Source organism: Meles meles, chromosome 1 (assembly GCF_922984935.1).
Source record: "Meles meles chromosome 1, mMelMel3.1 paternal haplotype, whole genome shotgun sequence".
Taxonomy (NCBI): Eukaryota; Metazoa; Chordata; class Mammalia; order Carnivora; family Mustelidae; genus Meles; species Meles meles.
The window spans coordinates 10,725,659-10,744,137 of NC_060066.1; the positions used below are offsets into that span (position 1 = coordinate 10,725,659).

The 18,479-nt window shown below is 39.3% G+C and overlaps 1 protein-coding gene across 1 annotated transcript in view; it reads left to right on the forward strand.

Annotated features, from left to right (window-relative positions):
- The window catches only part of ADCY8 (adenylate cyclase 8), a 221,859-nt gene that overhangs the window by 30,797 nt on the left and 172,583 nt on the right, over nt 1–18,479 (forward strand). The window contains exon 2 of the mRNA XM_045978186.1: nt 15,818–15,967. Coding sequence (XP_045834142.1) covers nt 15,818–15,967 — 150 coding nt within the window. The remainder of the gene's footprint in view (nt 1–15,817; nt 15,968–18,479) is intronic.

The window sequence follows — 18,479 nt, forward strand, 5'->3', positions numbered from 1 at the left end:
ATAGCAGGCGCTCAATACTGTTTATTAGTTAATGATGTCAGGTGTTGTCATGACAGCCGTCAGTTGCCTTTGGGGTGTCTTTGTCCTGACACCTGACACCCTCTGTGAGAATCACACATCTCGTCCTATCTCTTCCCTGCCAGAATGAACCCCTTGTGGGCAAGGATATCATCTGTTATTTTTGTACCTCCCAGTGCTCCACTCAGTAGATAGCTCAAGATTAGTTACACAAAGAAAATAAATCCAAGTAACAAGGTTACAAATGTGGAGATACTTGAAAGAGAATCCCTCTGTAAGCAAAGCAGGTTTTGAAAATGAAGCTGTGCACCTCCCACTTATCCAGCAGTACTTTACTGAGCATCTACTGTGTACTGGTGACTGCAGAACTCCTGGGAAGGGTTTCTACCCCTCAACACTGTTTATTGTTGAGTAGGGTTAGGGCAGGGAGGCTGTGCTGTATAGAGTTAAGATGTTTAGCAGCATCACTGACCCATCACCAAATACCAGTGTTGCCCCTCCAGAAGGGACATTCTAAAGTATCTCCAGACATTGTTGAAAGCCTCCAACTGCACAAAATCTTCCGTTTGAGACCCACTGCTCTAAGGTTAGGACCTGCCTTCACCTTCATAATAGTGTGGGGAAGCTTGGAGGTCTGGTACTTGTTGGTTTTGTATGAATGCGATCCGATGCAGCATAGACATGGGCCTATGATTTTCTCCATGAGTCATTAATATTTAGGACTAGTTAATTCAGTAACACTCATTCTTTTTTGGAGGAAAGAGTTAATCAGGCCATCAATTTAATAGAGATATTTCTGCATGAAATATCTCATGTTTTCTACTGTTTGTACATTCACTCATTATCATGCACCTACTGTTTGCCAGATGTGGCTTCTCTTCACCTTGGCCTTTATCTGTGTTGGATAGGATACCTTTCTCTTCCCTTCTTTGGTCTGGTAATCTGAAAGTCTTCTACGATTGTTGCAAATAAGAGTCATGAATGGTTTTCAAAGATCAGTCTCATCAAAAATGAAAAATCTTCTCTTTGAAAAAAATACCTCCATGGAAGTGTTGTCATCTGGTTTTGGCACTCCCCCATGTCTTTCTGGGGAATTATCATAGGTCTTACAGAAAACATCAGTTCTGACATTTCTCATGGAGAGCTAAACAGGGTTGTGAGAGAACTGGTTATGGTGATTTGTATCTTCTGAAGCACCTTTCCTTTTTTGCAACATTGGCCACCATTTGCAAAGGAAGTGATTTGCTCACTATGCCACCAGGAATTGTGACAATGTGGAAACACCCTCTGTAGATTTTCTCCTACTTCATGGGGAAGAAGACTGGACTAGAAACCAGAAAACATGTATTCTAGTAAATTCCCCATTTTTTCGACCACTGACAGGTTGGTGAGCCAATGTCACCCATGACGTGTCCCACCTTCACCTTCTACCTCCCACACTCGCACATGTACACGTACTCACACACATAAGCTGTTGCCCCGAGACAAGCATGAAGACCAAAAGGACTCACCTTTCCCTGAAATTACCCCAGAATGATGGGGGAGGCAGGGCTCAGCAAAAAAATTCTGCAAAGGACCAGACAATAGGGGCACCTGAGTGGCTCAGTCGGTTTAGTGTCTGACTCTTGACGTCAACTCCAGTCACGAGCTTGGGGTCCTGGGATCAAGCCCTGTTTTGGCCTCTGCACTCAGTAGGGCATCTGTTTGAGATTCTCTTCCTCTCCCTTTGCCCCTCCCCATTCTTGTGTGCACTCTGTCTCTATCTCTAATAAGTAAATAAATATAATCTTTTTAAAAAAAGGAACACGGGGCGCCTGGGTGGCTCAGTGGTTTAAGCCGCTGCCTTCAGCTCGGGTCATGATCTCAGGGTCCTGGGATCGAGTCCCGCATCGGGCTCTCTGCTTGGCAGGGAGCCTGCTTCCCTCTCACTCTCTCTGTCTGCCTCTCTGCCTACTTGTGATCTCTCTCTGTCAAATAAATAAATAAAATCTTAAAAAAAAAAAAAGGACCAGACAATAAATGGTTAAATAATTCAGGTTTTGTGAACCACACAATGAAATCCTCCTCTCTCTCCACCTCCTCGTCCTTCCCCTCCTCCTTCTTCTTTCATTATTTCTTTTTTTAAAAAAAAATATTTAATTCATTTATTTGACAGACAGAGATCACAAGTAGACAGAGAGACGGGAGGGGAAGAAGCAGCAGGCTCCCTGAGGAGCAGAGAGCCCAATGCGGAGCTCAATCCCAGGACCCTGGGATCATGACCTGAGCTGAAGGCAGAGGCTTTAACCCACTGAGCCACCCAGGCACCCTTCTTTCATTATTTCTTTAAAAAAGATGAAAAGCACTCTTAGCTCACTGGCTCTACAAAAACAGGTACTGGACTGATTTGTCTGGCCTGTAGTTTGTGCACTGTGAAGAAGAACATGGATGAAAACTCTTCCTGCTTTTCCCAGAACTGTCCATATTTGAAAATTAAGGTCTGTGTCCCAGGCAAGCCAGGACAGTTGGCCACCCTGGTACCTCTTCCAATCTCTGTGACCACGAGTAATTACTTAACGTCTCTGAGCCTCAGATTTCTGTAAAATGGGGCTAATAAGACCAAGCAGGATTGCTACTGAATTGTCTATAAATGGCACATTTGAAGGCCAAAGGACAGTGTCTGGTACACAATAGGGGCATGGAAACAGAAGTTCTCCTAAAATCCCCTTAATAAGAGGTGGACAGGAGATTCTAAGTGGTGAAGTCACCTCAGGCTGCAAAACACTCTTGGAAGAATTAGGGCTACTTGTTTTGTTCATCTCTCTGAAGACAGTGGAGTAGACATTGTAACGACATTAATATCTTACCTGCTTTGCATTATTAGCATGATTTATCTTTAAAATTTGGGCTGCCACCTGGTATGTTTCTCCTACTTAAGAAATAATTAACTCCATCATTTTGTGCTTTGTCCAGTTTTAAGGGGTTATTTTTCCTTATTTTTCCTTACTTATTTATTCCTTATTTTTCCTTACTTCCAGTCCATCCTGTGGTTAGCCTTTTCAATTTTTACTTCTTCCTTATGTCACAGTTTAACAATGTGAGAAAAGTCTTCTATCTCTGTTCTTTTATTCTTTTACTTTTTTTTCTTCAAAACCCTCTGTTTTGTGGTTTTCTGAAAAGACTACACTGTCTCCTCATTACACTGTCATTTCTCAGAATACCAGTTGTGGAAGTCAGGTTTTTACAGGTAAGTTTTTCATCAGTCTGTGCGACTTCTTATGGTTTGCTATCTGAGTTCAGAAGGACTCATTTTTTAAATCTTTTTCCTAGATATTCACTTAAGTTTACTACCTGATGGCTCTGTTACTTTTTTTTTTTTCAAACTTCATTCCATTCCCTTCATGATTTATTTTTCCAGTTCAGTGTGTACTATTTACAAAGGACAGGCAGGAAGCCTGGTCATGGGCTGGCAGCTGTGGGAGAGCCTACGACCCTGGCAGAGGATGTTGGTGGTACTGTCTCTCCCATTTGCTCAAGCACTGCTGGGAATCCAGCTAATCCTTCCTCTGTGCCATTCTTCACCAAAGCCTCACAGATGGAGTTTAACCTGGATGCATGCATTCTACATGCCTCGTCATGGGTGATCTTTCTGAAACACAGACCTGTTTGCCTACTCACTCAGACCCTCACTGAGTCACCACTAGGACATAAAAGACAACAAAGGAGTAATGACCACCACCACAAACACAGTCAATACTCACTGAGTAATTACTATGCTACAGGCCCTTTGTTACTTGCTTGTCATCAATTGTCCAATGATATTTCTAGGAAAGTATTCCTATTTTACAGGTGAGGAAATTGGAGGGCTAGAGAAATTAACTAACTGGGTCAAGGTCATAAGACAAGGAAGTGGCGTTACTGGGAGCCAAGATCCTTAACCACTGGACTGAACTGCTGAGCTCTACACAGCAAAGCAAACTGAGCTATTTAGTATCTGGTCCTTAGTGAGAGGAATGGTTTGCATTGATCACCCTGGAGGTATGTGGTGATTTAAGGCCCACTCTGACTCCTGAGTTAGTTCCCTAATCCCCACCTCCACTGTCTTCTCTGAGAGTAAATAAGGGGAAATAAACATTCTTCATAAAGTAGCACAACTACAAAAGATTTTAATATTTTGTGGTCCTCTGGGGAGTTTCTTAATCTGGAGGAAGAAAATTTGTAAAACATCATTTATTCAGATAAAAAATTGTTTTACACCATAGAACAAATTTGGAAATAAAAAGATCGCCTCATATTTAATATATAGAGAACATTCTTTGCATATCTGCTATCTGTTAGGTCAGATAGATAGATAGATAGATAGACATATACATTACTTCTATGAGGCAGTTTTATTCCCATTATTCAGATGAGAAGCTTGAGGCTCAAAAAGGCAAAAGGTGACTTTCCCAAGATCATATGTCTAGCAAATGGTGAAGATGAGGGCTGCAAACCCAAGTGTCTGGCTGCAGAAACTCCAGTACAGGAAGGTGCAAAAGCCTCTGGTGGATAGCTGCCTCACTCACATGTCGGGACCCCTTCTATCAAACCTGAACCCCCTGGGGATTCTGAAGCATCATTTTCATCATTGGCCCCTGTGTTCATGCTCCCCACTTCTACAGCTTTTCCTTCTCCTCAGGGTACAACTGTCAATGCCTGTGAGGACAGCCCCCAGTCCTAAAACAGGTAGGCCCAAACACTGGGGCACTTCTCCAATTGTAAGAAAGACTTGTAAAAACACACACAGCTTGCTGAGAGCACAAGCGGTAGTTAAAGACCCTGGTGCTGCTCACAGCTCCTGAATCTCCTAAGCTGTTTGCCTTCGGGCAAGTTACTCTCAGAGCCCTGGTTTTAAGATTTATGGACAGAAGTAACTGGTGGCTGAGAACATCTTTGTCAGGAAAAGAGCTAAGAAAGTAGACACCTGGCTCACACATGAATGAAAACCTACCAGGTGCTTAGGATGATGCCTCGCATATACTAAGTGCTCACTAAATGCTAGGTATCGACTAGAGAAAGATGCCAGACCCTCATCAGCCAGGCTCACTCACCTGCAGATACCAGGCCTCTACCTGCATCATTCACTTATGCCCACTATGTGGCAAAACATCCAACCTACCTCATTTGTGGTGCAGTATTTGTTGCTAAATTTTACCCTAGACTCCTGAAAGGGCTCCATTTGTTTTGAATATCCAAGGTCTCCTTCAGGTCCTAGCCAACCCTTGCTTGGATCCTGCAAAGTCAGACTTCCTGCATTCAGTTCCCTGCCCTATCCCCAGGAGGGCTGTTTAACCTTAGACAAGTTCCTTAACCTCTCTGAACTTCAGCCTCCTCACTGGACATAACAGTACTTCCTTCCCCGTTGAGATTATGGAAGAGCATATATGAAAATTACTTTGTAAGATATGCTGTGCTTAATATGAACTCAAAAAAGTAAGTTATACTTGCCATTAGGTCGATTCCCAATTTCAGCCTGCATATCCTCCAAAATTTATGATGCACCATTAATGCAAAGGACAAATCAAGGTGGAAATCCTTTAAATATTAGTTTTCAGCATTTATATAAATTAAACTACAGGGTGCTTTCACCAAGGTAGTTTAATAACACCTTTTAAATTTCTGGTTTCCATTAAAATATTGGAAATTATCCAAATACAAATCAATCCCCAGGATGAAGACACATCTCTCCTTCATTTTCTTTCTAAAGTTTAGAAGTAAAACTATCTCCAAGGACAGAATCACTTTTCCAGAACTGATCTTTCCAAATACAATAGCATTGACACTTGAGTGGATGCTTCCGGAGACCCAGAAACAAGTGGAAGGAGGGTTTTTCCCTGTTCTTTTTTTTTTAAGATTTTATTTATTTATTTGACAGAGAGAGGGGGAGCATAAGCAAGGGGAGCTACAGGCAGAGGGAGAGGGAGAAGGAGGCTCCTTGCTGAGCAGGGAGCCCTCTGCAGGGCTTCATCCCAGGACCCTGGGATTATTACCTGAGCCCAAGGCAGATGCTGAATCAACTGAGCCACCCAGACACCCCTCTTTCCCCTGTTCTTTATAAAGCAGGCTTCCTCTGGGCATCAGCCGCCTGGGCTGCAGACCATGGTGATGTTTCCTGTACATAGTAAGCCACAGACAAAATGCAGTGCTTCCTCCTGTGACACCAGAAATGTTTATGACTGTGAGGCCCCCAGGGACCAGATCCTCTTTCCCCACCTCCAATCTGGCTACTTGGCAATGAATAGCCATAAATCTTTCTTCAGTAACAAAATGCGAATCCTGTATCAAATGGGGAAGCTGACTTTGGGAGCCCTTCCAACTCTGAGTCCCCTGGCCTCAAACAGCAGTGTCCACACATGGTCACCATCCCAGGGTGGAAGGAGGCACCCAAGGCCCACAGAGAACCCTTCCAAGTCAGGGGTTGGGGGAATTTGTAGGGGGAGGTGGGGAGGAACTCGTCCTGTTCTGGATGAACAGGCCTACAGGACCAGCATCTTTGTAAGACCCTAGGTGCTTCTCCTGTGCAGTCACAGTGATGGCATGTCTGGAGGTCATTTGGTCTCCATTCTTTTTCTGATACTCCATACAAAACAAATCTGTAAACTGGGCTGTCTCTTCCTTTGAAGAACATATTCAGGGTCCAACCTTATCGCAATACTTTCATGATTGCCATCCTGAGCCAAACTTTCATTCCAATGGGACTTTTGTAAGAGGCCTCTAACGTGTCTCCTTGACTCCGGCCTTGCCCTTGCTGCAGTCTTTTCTGTTTCCGGCAACCAGTATGATGTTTACAACATGGGAGATGGGTTATCCCATCTGAGTACCCAGATCTCAGAACTCTCCAGTCCCTTCCCATCTCACAGAGAGAAAAGCCAATGCAGGTTTCCCTTGCTTTCTGAAAGTAGGATGCCCCTGTGAAACTTCTCATAGGCTGAAAATGGTGTACAGTCAAGAAGCAATTCACACTGACTTATATGGAAAATTTGTTGAGCATTCTCAGATCCAAAAATCACCTCTTAAGCTTTTCTGATCTACTTAGTGCATGTGTGGCTAATAGATGCATACATTAAGTTGAGATGAAGGACAGGTGCTTCCAGACACAGAGCTCTGGTAATTGCTGCTGAGATGCTGTGTGGTCCCTGGGAAGGAGATGGACATTGCCGATCTTCCTGTTCGGGGTGCCTGTGGCTTCCATAACATACCCATACTGGACACTATTTTTACTTATGGTTAAAGGAAAAATCCTCTTTAGATTTCTTTCAGGTGAAAAAAACATGTGCTAATATAGGTCTTTTGTAAAAGCAAAGTGGCATAACATGAACTTTCAAAACGAGGGACATACCTGCATCCCTACCAGGTCTGACCCTTTGTTCCCTTCAGAGCTCACCTCCTAAACTTGTCTCCATCCTCATGCACCCCTCTCTGTGGCAACCTCAGTGGGCTTCATGCTGGGCGGAATGTGTGTCTTCCTTCTCCTGCTGCAGAGCCTCTGCACTTTCTATTCCCTCTGCCTGGAATGTTCTTCCCAGATGTCCTCATGACTCATGAACTCACTTCTTTCAGGTTTCTGCTCAAAGGCCTTCATATCAGAGAGGGCATCTCTGAACTCCCCATGAATGAGTAGTCCCACCCCTCATTATCACTTTCTATCCTGCTTATGCTGCTATATTTCTCATCATAGCATTTATCACATACATCCACCACTTATTAAATATTCCTTGGTTTATTTGTTGATTGTCTGTCTCCCACTACTAAAGTGAGAGCAGGCCCTTATCTGCTTTGCACACTGCCAGTTTATGAAACTATACCTGATGTAGAACTTGCTCCATAAATAATTTTGTATGGTTACATTAATTAATAGGACTGAGGGGTTAGAAAGTCTTATCCATGGAAGTTTACATATCTATAAATGTAGAAAAATAGAGCATTGGTCAACAAGTGCTTCTTAAACATCTCACACTGAGCATGTCAGCTCCAGGGCAGAGCTGGATTACAAAAGGGTCTCATGGGGACCTAGGCAGAATTAGGTAGTTTGGATGATTACAGAATATGACCAATCCGAAAGAGTCATCACAATACACGCCGCTTCCCCATGGAACCACAGATCTGCAGCTGCCACAATGGAATACTATTTCCTTCATAAAATTTGGTTACAAAAAGGAACAGTAGCTGAACAGTATAGGGTTAGGAGGGGAGCACTTAGCTGATGCTAAAATGCAGAAGTAAAGATATTTGGGAAGTCAGTTACTGACTAAGAATCAAGTACGTATAGGAGTGTGTGCTTCTGGGCTTTGTTCTCCAGCACCTCTGCACAATTGTCTCTCCTCCCCTTTTATTTCCCTGGTGCCATCTTGTTAGATCTTCACAAATGAGTTTGTCCTCATTCAGTGCACACAGATATACAGACACATTTACACATAAGCATGAGCATACACACACAAACATATACATGCATTTCCTTTCATATGTGTGTACACATATATATTTCCTTTTATTTTAAGCATGAGGATTACATTGGATTTATAGGTTTGTGTTTTAATACAGTTTTAAATTGAAAACTTTTAAGATTAAAGTTAGTTTAAACTTAATCTTAAAAGTTTTGGATTAGAGTAAAATTACACTTTACTTAAAGTATCATACAGATTGGCTCATGCCATTTAATATTTTCCTGAGATTTTATGTTCTTTTGTGGATGCATACCTTCAATGCATTCAGCCATTTCCCTATGCAAATTTCTTTTTCTCCTCATAAGAAAGCTGCAGTGAAAATCCCTTAACAGAAGTTTCTGGTCCTAAACCAGATTATTTCCTTAAAATAGACAACCAAAAGTTGGGTCAGAGGGTCAAAACAAAATGAGTAAAACTTTGCAAAATTTTGCCAATTTGCTTTCTACTTCATTGATAATAATCAGGTTGTTTTAATTTAAAAATTTAGTTATCTTTGAGATTTGGGTCATGCTTTTGTGCTTAATGGCTCATTTTCCACATGTAACTCTAACCCAATGGCATCTGTATGCATACATAGCATGAGGCGACCGGCCATCTTTTTTGTCCAGTAGTTGACCAGTAGTCAACCAATCCCTTTACTGACAAATATTTTTCCCACTGAATTGTTGAGCTATATGTATCATAATAAAAACTTGTCCTCTCTTTTGTCTATTTCTGGGTGGTGTACTCCATTTTATTCTATTAATTTTTCAGTTGAGATTTCCTCCACTGTCACAGAATTTTACACACCAAAGCATGATGATTTGTATTACCTTTTGGCTGGGCAAGCCCCCCATGCTCTCCACTCCTAAATCCCTTTTGTAAAAATGTTTTTAGTATTCTAACTCATGTATTGTTTTTTTAAAAAGACTTATTTATTCATTTCAGAGACAGAGAGGGCACAGGAGCATGGAGCAGAGGGAGTGGGAGAGAGAAAATCTCAAGCAGACTCCCCTCTGAGCTCAAGACCGATTTGGCACTTGATCTCATGACCCCGAGATCATGATGTGAGTCAAACCAAAGATTCAGGTTCTCAACCAGCTACACTGCCTTCCACTTGGGAGTATAATATTGAAGCTATGAAGTGATTTGGATACTATTTACATAGTTAATAATAGTTAGCATCCCTTTACCAGAAATATCTCCCTCCTTTATCCTCTGTAGCATTGCATAATTTAGTCCCCACCCACCCACCTAGCTCTCACACCTTTGCTATTATTGTTGTCAAGGATATTCTTTGATGTTTTCCATTATCATTGCTATTGTGAATAAGAACATTGTTTCATCATATCTTGTAAATGATGATTAGTGGTACATAAGAAAGCTGTTTATCCTAGTACTTACCTAGTACTTAGTGGTTGCTGAGCACTTAACAGGTACTGTGCTAAGCACATCCACTATGCTAGGTACTAGGTGTCAATCAATGTCTAAAACAAGCACCATTCTTGCATTATTAGAACTAATAATCCAGCATGACAGGCGTCAAACAACCAAGCAAATAAATACACTATTACAATCTGTGATAAGTGCACAGTGTGCAGGAACAAAGAATAGAAGGGAACTCCTACCTTGATATAGTGATCAGGGAGCATCTCTTTGAAAAAAAAAACTATAATAAAATTAAGAACAAAGGAAGAGGAATCAGCAAGGCAAGAAATATGGGGAAGTGTGTTTCAGGCAAAGGGAACAACATTAACAATGGCCCAGAGGTGGGACAGGCTTACTGGAAGAACAGAAACTAAACCAGGTTGGTTGGAAAAAGATGAGTAAGGGGAGAAATGGTATGAAACAACCTTGAAGATGATCAAGCCAGCTTTATGGTCATGATGAGGAGTTGACATTTTTTTTTATTTTTTAGCAATAAATTTATCAATTTTTCAAAAAATCCAAGCACTAAGATAGGTACTACTTACACATATTCAAAATATGAAAGGTAGATATTATAAACCAGACTTCAGTTTCTGTCTCCAGAATTATCCACTGCCTTACTGAAGGAGTCTGTGCATATAAAAATGAGAACAAATGTTAGACCTTTGATCTTTCTCTTCACCCAGCAGTATGTACTAGAATGTTCAGTACCCATGCGGAAAATAAACTTGATTTATCTTCATATGATTCCATTGTATGGCCTTAAAATTTAAATCTTCTGTTCATGGGCATTTAGTTTCTTTCTCATTACATGCAAATGATGCTGTGTTATCCTTTGGTGCTTACACCTGGTGGTCATATTTATAAGCCCATTAAAGTGGAATCACTGGGCTGATAAGCATGAATACTGTCAACTTTGATAAGCATTGCAAAATTCATATCTTCAACAATTAGGCATGAAATGACTTTACCCCACAACCTAGCCAGAGGAGTGTGTCACCAAAATTTTTGATCATTGACAATTTGATGGGTAAGGAAAAAATGCCATCAGATGCTATCTCATGTGTCCATAAACAATATATTGTCTGGTTTTATTGCTTTTTAACTCATTGTCACTGGATTATGCTTTTTAAAATATCATTTTCTGTACTTATCCATTTGGATGCATGCAGTGATAGTTTATGTATTTTCAATGCTGAGTAGTATTTTATTGTTTTAGTTCATCACAGAATATGTATCCATTCCACTATTGGTGGACATTCAGATTATTTCCAGTTTCAAGCCCTTGTGAAGAATGCTCTTCTGAACATTTCTGGATGTGTCTCCAGGCCACACATACAAAGGTGTCTGTGGAGTGAAAAAGCGAAGTTCTGGGGTGGTGCAAATTAAACAATAATATGTAGAGTCAAAGTAGTTGCGTCATTTCACATTCCCACTGGCATCCTTGCCAATTTGATGATGCTCCACTGTATATTTTTTTTTCTTTTTACAGCCAACCTTGTAGGTGTGGAATGGGTGTGGGTTTTACCTTACAGTTTCTAGATTTTTTTTTATTCGTTTATTTGTTTATTTACAGCATAACAGTGTTCATTGTTTCGGCATCACACCCAGTGCTCCATGCAGTACGTGCCCTCCCTATTACCCACCACCTGGTTCCTCAACCTCCCACCCCTCCCCCCCCCCGCCCCTTCAAAACCCTCTGGTTGTTTTTCAGTCCATAGTCTCTCATGGTTCATCTCCCTTTCCAGTTTCCCTCAACTCCCTCTCCTCTCCATCTCCCCATGTCCTCCATGTTCTTTGTTATGCTCCACAAATAAGTGAGACCATATGACACTTGACTCTCTCTGCTTGACTTATTTCGCTCAGCATAATTTCTTCCAGTCCCGTCCATGTTGCTACAAAAGTTGGGTATTCATCCTACAGTTTCTAGATTTTTGCACTCAGTTTCATATTGGTCTTTTCTTGTCTTTGAAATATCTGCTTATCTTTTGTCCTTGTTTTCTATAGGATTGTTTGTTTTCTTATACATTTGCACAAGTTAATATAAGCTAAAATTAATTCTTTGCTGGTTATAAGCATCACAAATATATTTTCTTAGTTTATGTGTAATTTTTCTCTTTCTGCTTTATTTGTGTTTTTTTTAAATCTATAGAAATTCTTAATTTTAATCTAATCAAATATTCACATCTATTCTTTCTAGTTTGTATTCTTTGTGTTTTATTTTATTTTTGATTTTTAAAGTATTTTTAGTTATTTAAGAGAGAGAGAGGGAGAAATCGAGAGAGTGCCTGAGCAGGGGGGAGTAGGAGAGGGAGAAGCAGACTTCCTGCTGAGCAGGGATGCCAACTTGGGGCTCGATCCCAGGACCCCAAGATTATGACCGAGCCAAAGACAGACCCTTAACTGACTGAGCCATCCAGGTGCTCCTGTGGTTTATTGTAAAATATCCATCAAGGTAATAAAAATTATCCCCTAGACTATCTTACAAAATTTAATATTTTTGCCTTTTATAGGGAAGACTTTAATCCATCTGCAGTGTGTTTCCATGGGTGGTATTAGGCAAGGGGTTACTTTACTTTATTTTCTAAATGGGTAACAAACTGTCCTGACACCCTTTTTTGAAAAATCCCTCTTTTCTCCTTAGACCTGTGGTGCCCAACTTTGTGCCTTTGTGCTTCTGGGTTCTCTACTGACATCCACTGAGCAATTTTTGGATACCTATATCAATACCATGATGCTTTGATTGCTAAAAAATTATAATAAGTCTCAGTATCTGGTACCGCAACTCTTTCTATTTTGTTCTTTAAAAATATCTTGTGTATTTTTGACCCTTTGACCTTCCATATAAATTTTAGAATCATCTGAATTCTAGTGGGGGTAAAAAATACCTACTGAGATTTGAAAACTTTACTATAACAATTCTTCCCCATCCATAACATGGTATATAACCTTCCATCTACGTAGGTCTTATTTGATTATTTTAAATTAAATTCCATTATTTTCTTCACTAAATTCATTTCCTTCTGTTTGTTATGGGTGCACAGAAATGCAATTGACATTTTATTTTGATTTTATATCCAGCATCTTTGCTAAATTATTATTAATTTTAGTCATTTTTCTGTGGAGATTTTCTGGATATTCAACATGGATAATCATCTGCAAATAATGAAAGTATATTTCTTCCTTTCCAAACTTTATCACTTTTATTTTGTTTTTGTGTTTGTCCTATTGAGATGGCTAGAATTTGAGAATGGTGTTGAATACATTTGATGGTAACTGCTATTCTGGTCTTTAAGCAAATGCTCTTGACATTTTTCCATTGAGCAGGATGTTTGCTTTATGTATTTTTTGTTTTGTTTCTGCACATATTCTATATAATGATTTTTAAAGTTTATTTTTAATCTCAGGAGGTTTCTTTAGTGAAAACATACAAATTTCATCAATGCTGTTTCATGTCAGTGGAATGACTATATGTTTTTTAAAAGCTATAAATGTGAATTACATTAGTTGAGTTGATAATGTTAAACCATTATTGGATTTCTAGGGGAAATTCCCTGTTGTCAACTTGAATTATTTTTTCTATACGTTGATGGATTTGATTTGTTAATATCATGTGTAGGCGTTTCTCTCCCTGCTCATGAATGAGATTTACTAGTTACTCACCTTTACCCACCAACCATACTGGTGTTGGTATCAAGGTTATGTCAGCCTTATAAACTGAGTTTGCAATTTTCTGTTCTCTAGAAGAGACATGAAATATTTAAATTCTTTCTTCCACAATTCTTTATAAAGTGCTCCAATGAATGCATCTGGGCCCATTGCTTTCCTTGTGAAAAGATTTTTAATTATGGTTCTATTTATTGACTTTTTCTCCTTTCCCTTGAGTCAGTTCTGGTAAAGATGTATTTTGAGAAGTACATCAATTCCATCTCAAATTTTTTGTAGCATTAAACTTCATAACATATTCTTATTACCTATTAATTTCTGCAATATCTTTGTCCCATTTCCTATTCTTAATCTTGCCTATTTGGACCTTCTCTCTCTCTCTCTTTCTTTTTAAATTAAGCTTATAAGAATTGTTATCCTTTTTTAGTCTTTTCAGAAAATGAACTTTTGACTTTATTGATATATTTGTCTTTCTTGTGTATTTGTTTTTTATTTACTTTGCTCCTGTTTATTTTTTTTTCCTTTTTCATACTTTGGATCTATTCTGCCTTTTGTTTTTTGCTAAATCCTTAAGTTGAATGGCTAGCACTTTAATTTTCAGCCTTTTAAAAAAAATAAAGCATTTATTACTATACATTCCTCTGTGAGGACTACTAAAGTTTGTTCAGTAGTATTTTCATATTATTCTTTAACTATTCATATTTCCATTTTAATATATTCTTAGATCCATGAGTCATTTAGAAATATTTTTAATTTCCAAACATATGATGTTGTCTTAGTTATCTTTTTAAATTTCTTTGTAAATTGTTTCTACTGTAGTAATTGACTGTAGTTATATGATACTAGTTCTTTGAAATCCGCTGAGGCTACCTTCGGGTTTTATCATAAAATCCTATTTATAAATATTCAATATGTGCCTTAAAAGAATTTGTACCATCTAGTTGTTGGCTACTGCATTCCATTTCAAGTTTGTTAGTTGTATGAGCTATTGAAATTATCTCTGCCTTTGCTGCTTTTTGAAATCTGTTTGATCTATTAACTGCTGAACATTGTGTAAAAAATAGATCACTGTGATGATAGATTCGTAAATAATGCCACAGACTTATGTCACACTTGGTATTGTGTATTCTGAGCTATGTTGCTGAATGTGCTCAAGTTCATATTTTTTAGATCTTTCTGGTGAATTAAAGCTCTTATCATTATATAGTGACCTTATGTTTCACCAGTATTTTTTTTCCTTCAATTCCCTTTCATATAGAATTTATACACCAAAACCAGCTTTATTTTGTTTTGACTTGCAAACTTTTATTTTCAGTGTATTTTATTATTTTTTAAGCTTATTATTTATTTAGAAAGTATGAGCAGGATGAGGGGCAAAGGGAGAGGGAAAGAGAGAATGTCAAGCAGACTCCACACTGAGTATGAGCCTGATGTGGTACTTGGTCTCACAACACCGAGATCATGACCTGAGCTGAAATCAAGAGTCAGATGCTCAACCAACTGAACCACCCAGATGCCCCTCATTTCAGGGTATTTTAGAAATGTCTTTCTTTTTTATTTTCCCTGAAAATCATTATCATAACTGGAGAACATGTCCTCCGTCTGTAACATTTTCTCTGGCTGCTTTCAAGGTTATTCTTGGTTTATTGATTTATCTTTAAGTTTATTGGATTTTTTCTTCTGTCATCTTCATTATGCTATTACTATCCTCCAGTGACTGTTTTAATTTTCACTGCTGTGTTTTCCACTTCTAGAATTTCCATATTGTGTGCATGGTTTCTGTTTTTCTAAGATTTCCTTTGTGTTCATTGCTAGCATGTTTACCTTTTTATCATTGGAAAAAAAGCTGTAAGTGCTACTAGATATAATAGTAGTACTATTACCTATTTCTTATGAGTCATTTTCCCTTCTTCTGACCTGCTTCTCCAACCATCTAGAAGGCTAAAAACTTCAGCTCGTGAGGAGGGAGAAGTGAGGCAGTGAGAAAGAGTGAAATGCTCCTATCTAACCTCAAGTTTCTAATTCAAGTTCAAATCCACACTTGCAGTAGGAGAAGGTTAAAATTGGATGGGAAAGTCAAGGGAGGCCTCTCCGCGGGGATGACATTTCACCCAAGACCCAAATGGTTCTTTTAACCTAATGCTAAATGTTTGGATTACTACCTTAAGATTTATTTGGAAATCTTTCTTTATGTTTCCCTCTTCGTCTCCAAACAGCTCTTGCTTTAATCATCTGACCAGCTTATGTTTGCAAATGTGTTTTAGGTTGTGGCCCAGGCAGTGTTATTCATGTGTATGAACACAGCTGGAATCTTCATCAGTTACCTGTCAGACCGGGCCCAGCGCCAAGCCTTCCTGGAGACGCGGAGGTGTGTGGAGGCCAGGCTACGCCTGGAGACGGAAAACCAAAGACAGGTACCAATTGGAAAAGCCTAGTGTCTGAGTTACATGGAGCTTTTCTCCTCCCCAAACACATCCTGACTTCAAGTGTTTTCTTCAAGTTTGTGTCATGGATTCCAGAGTCTAAAATAGCTGTGTTAAACATATAGCTCAAAGTAGGTTGGTCTTGTTTCCCACATTCAATTAAATGTTGTCTACAAGAAATAAAATGATTTGTCATCAAGTGCTTTTCTGACACTTTGACTGACAGCTGTGTTTATGAACAAGGCCATGGTTCCTAAAAGCCATTAAGAGTCTCATTTTTGACCCTCCTTTTTTGAAACTGTGAACGGTTACTTGAAATAAATATTTTCATTACATACCAAATTACAGTAAGCTTATGGAAGAATCTTGTATATGTGTAGCTCTTAATACATCATGCTGATTTTCAGAAGAGATTATAGAACGTAAAAATGTTTGTGGAACACGATACCAATCCTAGGAGAGGGGATGCAGTAGGGAAAACAATTTGGGTTGGATCAAAGGTCATGCGTTTTCAGTTTGAAGAGACTGAAATGAAGTTTCTTGGACATAAGATGTTATAACATAAGATGTAAGAATTTTAAAAATAGCCTTGGCCCCAAACAATATGTTTCCCCAAAATGAAATCAGCTTTCAAAAAAAAAAAAAAAAAGATTTGCCCCATGAAAATTATTCATATGATATTCAAAATTCATGCTTATCTTTGCCTCTGAAGGCAGTTTTCAAAAAGGAATAGTAGGAATATATGGAAAATTGGGTATGGCATCAACATATAATCTCCTAAATGTATATGCTCTTGGGAATTCTATGTTCAATAGATATATTAGTTCTATCATCCAAGGCTCTCTTAAAATGTTACATCTATGGATATCCCCTTATTTTTAAAGATTTTATTTATTTATTTGACAGAGAAAACGACCGCAAGAGAGGGAACACAAGCAAGTGGGGGTGGGAGAGGGAGAAGCAGGCTTCCTAGTGAGCAGAGAGCCCACTGAGGGACTCGATCCTAGGACCCTGGGATCATGACCTGAGCTGAAGGCAGATGCTTATCAACTGAGCCACCCAGGTACCCCTGGATAATCACTTGTTATATTAAGCTTTCTGCAATAATAGTTTGAGAATTTACCAAAAAGTACCACATTGTCTTCATCTTAATTTGATCAAATCATCAGTAAAACATGGATCTTTGAACTGAGTGAAGCAAGATCTGTGTGATCATGAATGAGGCAGAGAGGTAGGTGCAACTGGCTGAAACTCAAGTCTCACTGCCATATGTCATTGCCAGAGGCACAGAGGAAATTATTGAATTTCCAGATCCTTCATGGACTTCATAGGAATCAGAGCTAGGAAATTTCAAAATTAATGTCTACAACAATTATGCTACACTATAATAGATTTATATAGTTGTCCTGACTATCCCTGTAAAATCATTTAGGAAAATAACTTGAAATCACCTTGTGCAATCAACATGAGTATCTCCCAGGACGAAATGTTGTGTTCCTTTGCAAAATAGAGCAGTTGCCAGACTGGCACGTCATTCTTTCCATGGGATATGTGCCAATTCAGAGAATACTGCTGCATTAATAATTTATTTGACTGTTCTTGATGCCCTAAAGCAAAGAGAAAGACAGTTGTGGGTGAGATGTCTGGGAAGCTTAGGCTTTTATTTAGTGTTTATGAAACACTGGAGGTCCTGAAAATGATTGCTGTATCATACCCATAAGACTTTTCTTCATCCCATCCTTCAAGTTGAATGCCTTGGACTCACTGTGATGTAGTCATTCCACATGATAGAGGGACCTTCCTCCATCCTTTATAAGCTTAATTTTTTTTAAGTTGATGGAAGGAGTAAGGAAAGAATACCATACAGAGGTGAGAACAAGTGGCAGCTGGAATGTAGGGAACAGTGGCTAGAGTTCATCCACACCCATCTTACCTCCTGGTTGGGTCACCAAAGCCAGTGAACTCTCTGCCCTGGTTCTTCATCCATACATGGGGCAAGATCTTTCTTTACAGTTTTGTGTTTCCCTCAAGTGAGATAATGTGCATAAATCAATACAAAATTAAAAGTCAGGGGGTGCCTCAGTGGCCCAGTTGCTTGAGTGACCAACTCTTCGGGGTCAGCTCAGGTCATGAGCTCAGGGTAGTGAGATCAAGCCCAGCATTGGGCTTCATCTCAGCACAGAGTCCACTTGGGTTTCTCTCTCCCTCTCCCTCTGCCCCTCCCTCCCTCTCTCAATAATAAAATCTTTTTAAAAGTTTATAAGTCAAGCTCATTAAAAGAAAAGACTGTCTTTTGGTGGACTATTCTTTGTTCTAAATATTCAGCAAAATAAGCTATATATAGGTTGTTGTAACCCTGTGCTAACCATTATAATAATGTATTTCTGGTATATTGACCAGCCCCTGCCCCCAGAGCCAGTAGGTAAGATAGTTGGTTCTGTATCATTCAAAGCTAAAGTTCCTCTCCATTGACATGTGGTCTCTGCTTCAGGTCTCCGTTGTC